The sequence below is a fragment of the Ammospiza nelsoni genome, chromosome 4 (assembly GCF_027579445.1).
Source record: "Ammospiza nelsoni isolate bAmmNel1 chromosome 4, bAmmNel1.pri, whole genome shotgun sequence".
Classification (NCBI taxonomy): domain Eukaryota; kingdom Metazoa; phylum Chordata; class Aves; order Passeriformes; family Passerellidae; genus Ammospiza; species Ammospiza nelsoni.
The window spans coordinates 42,134,599-42,141,207 of NC_080636.1; the positions used below are offsets into that span (position 1 = coordinate 42,134,599).

Below are 6,609 nucleotides of genomic sequence, written 5' to 3' on the forward strand. Positions count from 1 at the left end.
TGATGCGTTAGAGAAGGATTATTTGAAAAAATTCAATTCAGTATTTATTTATAGTTTATTACAGCTCTTCACTCTCATTTTTTTGTTACTAGGATGATAGGCTTCTAAAATAAAGGGAATTTTCAAAATATCAAATAAGACTATTGGCAAGGTATTTCAGGAATGATGGATAATTTATTAAACAACAAAAAAAGATAATTTATTTTTCTGCAAAACTAAAACTCAGCCTGTGAAATCTTTAACTAAAACTAGTTGATTTCTGTAGATGCTGAATTAAAAGTGCATATTGTCTTCTGTGCTTCAGTCTTAATTGATGATTTAAAATGAGCTGCTCTCAAGAAAAGAATAGTGCTTTTATATGTAATTACAGTGTAACCAGCTGTATATATTTTCTCAATATAAATAATTTATAGAGTTATATCCTATCTTCTGTAGAATATGTGAATTTCCCTCTCAATACATGCTGGGAAGTCCATAGACAATAGGGCAGGAAGTATTTACAGCAAAATATGTTAGTTTGCACTAGCAAAATCTTAATTTTATAGCAAAAATGTTATAAATTACTTGCATTGTCCTCGGAATGGGTAGAAATCTTCAGTACAAATTAAAGCAGTTGTACGCAGAAGGACATTCTATTAAGTAGTTGGGGTTTAGTCTGTTTATAATCTCTCAGTCTTGACATTTAGGGTGTAGGAATTTTCCCCTCATCAAAATTCAGGAGATTTTTTGGCATTTTCTGTTGTGTCTCAGAGGTTTTGGAATACAGCTACTTGAATCTTTGGCCACGGGATGACAGTGTTGAACTACATTATTTGGGCAAGAGAAAGAATATTCTTCTCTTTAAGGTAGACTGGATAGATGTGAAGATTTTTCTGCCAACTGTGACAAGGAAGGTGAATAATTTCTAGATTTGAGATAACACAAAATTCTCCTCCTAGAAAGAAGCCTGTGTGCCTGTGTCATATCTATGGATGGGCATGGTGTACTGGCTCAGAGAGGAATGCAGCAGAAGCCAGTCAGTGAGGGAAACAGCTCGTTTTCTTTGCAATTATTATCCCTAAAATAACAACAGTAATGACAGAAAACTGATGCTGACAGTTTTGAGCAGGGGCAGAGTGGAGATTTACTTGTGAAACAGATTTTTCTTTTTCCCTAAAGAGAAGCAATAAACCTTCTCTGTGGAGTCATTAAGCTGGCATTATTTTGGGAGCCTGAGAACATTTACAAAAGGTATTGATTGAGGATAAATTCACTTAAGGTACCTCTGTGAGATATAGAAAAGAAATTGGGCTGCTGCAAGCTTGATATTCTAACCTTGAAACAATATGTCTTGCATGGACATGAAAGTGTAATTCCTGACACAAGGTAAAGGACAGCATAAAAAACCGGGATTTTCATTTAAGAGGTAGATTTTTGCCAGAGTAACTGAGTAACTTTCTATGAGAAGATAAATGACTTTTTTTGTTTGTTTGTTTGTTTGTTTTTTTTTGTTTTTTTTTGTTTTTACAAATGTGATGAATCCAATCTACTTATACTTGACCAAAGCGTTTCCTGTGGTACCAGAGGAGAAGTAGCAGCCTGCTAGTCTGGGCACACTGCTGTGCTGCCAATACTATTCCCAAGCTGTTTCACGTGCCCAGATCAGCACATGGGCAGCTGGTGTGGGGCTTTGAAATGTCAACTCCTTGAGGCATTGACTGGTCCAGCTGCCCAGCTGTGCTCATAAACCCCATAAGGTGCAAATGCCCATGGGCGCAGACCAGTCCCATGTAAGGTCAGAGGGAATATCCTGAACAGGCTTTGTAAGGATCAGAGGAAAGGCAGAATGAGTAGTGGGATAAAAGAGCCAGGCTGAAGATACCTGTATTTCTGAAAGGAGTTTCAGGCTGATCACACCAGCAGAGCCCTGGAATGGATTACCCAAGGAATCCCCTCCCAAGGCTGAAAGGCTTTGATCTGTACTTAGGGAATTTACATTGCCCATTCTCCTTATGCAACTGCTGCATTGAACAAGAGGTAACTTTACAGCTCTCAGGGTTTGTAGATTCTGGGATGGTGTTTTGCAATGAGAATAACATTTTGTTCTGTCCTCTTTCAAAGGAATTCTGCTGTAGAACTAGGTGTGCTGGGACAAATAATTTTCAGCTGGTACAGGCTTCGTTTGACAACTGCATTCTTTCTTTTTGTAAAACTAAGGTGAAAAAAAAGTTGAGCCTAGCAAATCCTAAGCAGCAAATCAGTGTGTAAAAGGATGCATCACCTGCATGAGAATGCTTCTATCTGTACTTCCCCAGCTGAAAACCCAACCCTAGACTTTTGCTTAAAAACATCTATTCCTTTACAATGAGTTGAATTGCAAAGAGGTAAAAAGTTGAATCCTACTTTTTTTTTCATACCTGAGCCCTTGATGGAAATGAGATCTCTTTATATAGAAAAATATCTGCCAGGGTTATTTAGCAATTCCAGAGGATAACACTTGTTCACTTAGGGCAAAGTGTTATATGCTCAATTTACTTCTCTTTGTCGAGTTTGTGGTGGGATCCATGGGAGACTATCTCAACATTTTGTTGTTACAGATTTAATGTCCGGTCATATATATGTGATAAAATTCCTGCTTTCTTTCCTCACCTAAACTTTACGTAGTGCTTGTGTGGATACAAAGTCTGGGTTGTTTTTTTTTTTTTTTGTTTTTGTTTTTTTTTTTAATAAAGGATGTCCCCTGGGACCCATTTGCAGTGAATTTTCTCAAAAAGGGATAATTAGGATTTTAAGTGGGCTGGGGAAGTTATCTGCATTGCCATGGCATGTTAAGCTGTCTTGTGACAAATGCAAAATTGGTCCTGTAACTCTAGGTACTGCTCCAAGCAGACCACATAGAGGTAGGTACTGCCTGGAAACAGATTGGGACATTTTCATAGGGGAAAATGCTCCTTATACTGATTTATTCTGGGTGTATTGCAACCAAAAAATGCAAAGAATGCCAGCTCCCCTAAATTTTCTGCTCCGCTGTGGCTTCACCCCAGGAGAGAGAAAAACTGCTGCATGGAAATGGAGAGCTGGGCAAGGTCTTGCTGCTGGTGGGCATGTCCACTGAGGTGAACAGAATCACAGCCAGCTCTAGAGATGCCCAGGATTTCCTTCTGCTGCTGTGCCCTCTCCTAAGAACTGTCATGCCTCTGCTCAGCTTCATAAAATTTTCTTTTTCCCTTTGCTTGTCCTCAGAGCTGGAAGGGCTGGGATGGCAGGGGTGAAGCCTTGCTGTTTTCCTGCTGCTGTCTTTGCTCCCTGCTGCACCCAGCCCAGCTCTGATGTCCCCACAACGGGTAGGCAAAGCAGATGGGAGGGAAATGCAAAGCCTGGAGACTCTGCCCCTGTCTGTTTATAGTCTAAGGGCAACCTGGCTTTGCACTGAACTGGTGACATCCAGAGAAAAGAGGAAAGGGTGGTGGAATCTGCCTTAGACAGGAGATCAGAGAAACGGTTTCAGTTCATATCTTTTGTGAGCTGCACTATTTTACCCTTCTGGCATTGTGTCCTTGTCAACATTCATGCCAGACATTCAAGGAAAATGAGAACTTTCTTTTCAACAATTTCTGCTTATTTAAAATAGGATATTAAAAAAGAGTGATAAGTGAAAGAAATTGGAAAAAAATGTTCTTTTACTATTCTCTATGTGCTGTACGAGAATTAACTGTGCCATTTATGCATCAGTACCCTAAAAAGAAAACCACCAAAAGCACCAGAAGGAAATAAATGTTCAGAGTGAAAAAAAGAAAACATGAAGTTACTTGGATGAGTGACTTTTTTTTTTTGCTTAGGCAGGTCTTGGCACAGATAAATTAAGTTATTTGAATTTTTCCAGAATTTTATTTCAACATAAAATCTTGATAAAGCTAAGCAGTTCTGCAGAGTAGTAATTTTTTTAAGATAGCCTTTAAAAGCATGCAGACTTTTATTGAATAAGATTATACATCCATACCCTTCTATTATTATTGTGTATGCATAGCCTTGGATCAGAGGCATGGAAAACAGTTAGTAGGAAAATGTCGAGTTTAAATGATAAATGTATATGACCTGTGTGAAGTCTATGTGCAAGTAGCCTGCATAGAAGCTAAGATAATTTTCCTGACCACTCCTCCTTAATGTCTCCTGCAAAATCTTACCATGTATATGCTTTTATCTTTGCAGGCAAGGTAACCACAACATTGCAAATCCTCCTGGAAGTCATCCCAGCAGAGGAAAATCAAAAATCATGATCATCATGCACAGCTTTTGGCTTGGTGTTTCATTTCTACCTGAAATAAAAAGAGTAGGGAGATTTATCTCCCTTCCTAACATGCTGCAAACTGGAGGAACAAGTCACAGTTGCAACGGATACTGAACAAGTCCCTCACCAGAATTGTCTTCCATGATGCTGTTGCAACACTTTTTGAACACGGTTGATCTATATGTAGAAAGCAAGTACTTGTGCTACGAGGGAACTCTTTACTGGTTTTTTTGGTTAACAGTGTATTATTTTAACAGACTGTAAGTTCATCATACTGGGATTTTGTTTGCCTTGTCACTGGAGATGGGTTTAAGTGATGTGTGACAGCTCGGTGTACTGTGAAGATGGATCTTGCTTTCTGTCCCTGGAGATCTCAACCCTCACCAGGGCAAGGGTGAGGTAAAGCTGCTGAGTTTCACATCCTACATTCTTCCCACCACTCTCTTTGGCAGCCTGATTTGACTTCTTTTGGCTTGCTGGAAGCCCCAGTGCACAGATGCAGGAGCACCAATCCTCAGACCTTTGTGGTGGCAAACTCCAGGTTTCTTCATTCCAGAGTTCTTAAACCATAGCCAACAGAAACATCTCCTGGGACTCAACATTTCTGCCAGTGGGGCAGAAAGATTTTAGCATGGGAATTTTCGCAGTAATTTTATGCACACTAACTTTTTTACCAGGCTGGAATTGATCACTGGTTTTACCAGTGTTTGTGTGCCTACACACACAAAATCCAGCAAGTTGAGCACTGACCTTCAAAATGAATCAAAATATTTGAAGATCACCTCCACTGCTGTATGAATATTTCCTATCTAGGAGCATATGATCCTGCAGTTATCAGTCAGGCAAGCCTGATTTAAAAGTTTTATATCAGTGTTGGTGGGCAGAAATAGATGTCACTTGGTGGGAAATGGTACAGACATGGCAATAAATGCAATATTTTCTTATGAGTAAGATATAAGGCAGGCTACAGCAGATTTGCTGATTTGAGTAGGATGTGTGCTTTTCACTCAAGCACACTCCAGTTAACAGAGCTTTGGAACATTGAGGAACATGTGCTTTTCCTGTCTTCTCATGGGTTTTATCTCAGCAGAAACAGAGAAAGGCCTTCAAAACAGATAAAATGAAATGAAATGAATCTCCAGAGCTATTTTTGAGCTGAACTCTGGCTCAAATGTGAGCTGAAATTTTGCCCTTTTTAAAAGATAATTGTATAGCTGAAGAAGTTTTTTAATACTTAGAAATTGAATTTTATATTCTTAATGACTACCCAACCTTAAGGTTAAGGTTTATTATCCCTCTGTTAAGAGCATAACACCTAACTATTGAATGCACTACTATTTGCTGAAAGCAGACAGCACTACTGTCTGCTTTCAGCAAGTCACATTTCATGAAAATTCTTATGGAACTAAGCAACATTTAACTTCCTAAACTGGGAGAAAAGCACAACTAGTAGCCAGACCACTACAGTAAAGGGAGACTGTGTATTGTATATGTGTTGTATATATCCAGAATATCTACTGCTTTAAAGGCGTAGAGTAATGTGTCTTAAATGTATACATGTTTTTTGATTTTGTATCTCTGTGGTGGAATTTCACAAAAGTAGGGAAATGCACGTAACTGCTTATGGAGAAGAGCAGTAATTTAAGACACAGAAAGCATTTTGCAAATAGTGTTTTTCTTTAAATGTTTTCTGTTTACAGTAATTTAGTGTTATTTGAAATTTTTTTTAGGCAAACGTTTTGAGAGGGTTTTTTGTGCTGACAGTGGGTGTGTTTATTTAGTACTTACCTTTGGGTCACAGTTCTGCCTTTGAGGCCATCCCCGTTCATTGGGGTTTGGCCTCTGTCACCATGGAGCATCTCCAAAGCACACAAACTCTGCTCCTCTCTGACAGAAATAAACTGTCTGGCACCCTGCAGGAGTGCACCTAACCCATTCCTCCCCTGATGAATGCAAAGTGCATGGGATCCAGAGCAAACCACTTCCAGAGCCACACCGGATATGACTTTTTCACTCTGTTTCATTCCCATGTATTCACTTCTGTTGTGCCACATTACTTGAAAATTGGATTGTTGGCAGTGTTAACTTGTAGAAATAAATGGGCTCCATAAATATAACTGAATGTTGCTTCATTTTCCCATTGTGGTCTTTAAAGTTTAGAAATGTTTTTGAAGCCTGATTCAGTGAACATATCTTTACTAGCTTTAGTTCATGTAAAGGGTTAATTTATCCCAAGGGAAATCCTAGGACTTGTTGATTGTGAAGTTGTATACTTTAGGAGGAAAAACAATACATGGAAAATAAAAATCTGGGGTTTTTGAAGGTGCACAGGGATTTTAATT

At 38.8% G+C, this 6,609-nt stretch overlaps 1 protein-coding gene across 1 annotated transcript in view; it reads left to right on the plus strand.

Annotated features, from left to right (window-relative positions):
* SLC7A11 (solute carrier family 7 member 11) overlaps positions 1 to 6,323 on the plus strand; it is a 62,712-nt gene extending 56,389 nt beyond the window's left edge. The window contains exon 12 of the mRNA XM_059471058.1: positions 4,189 to 6,323. Coding sequence (XP_059327041.1) covers positions 4,189 to 4,256 — 68 coding nt within the window. The 3' untranslated portion in view covers positions 4,257 to 6,323. The remainder of the gene's footprint in view (positions 1 to 4,188) is intronic.
* The last annotated feature ends 286 nt before the right edge of the window (positions 6,324 to 6,609 follow it).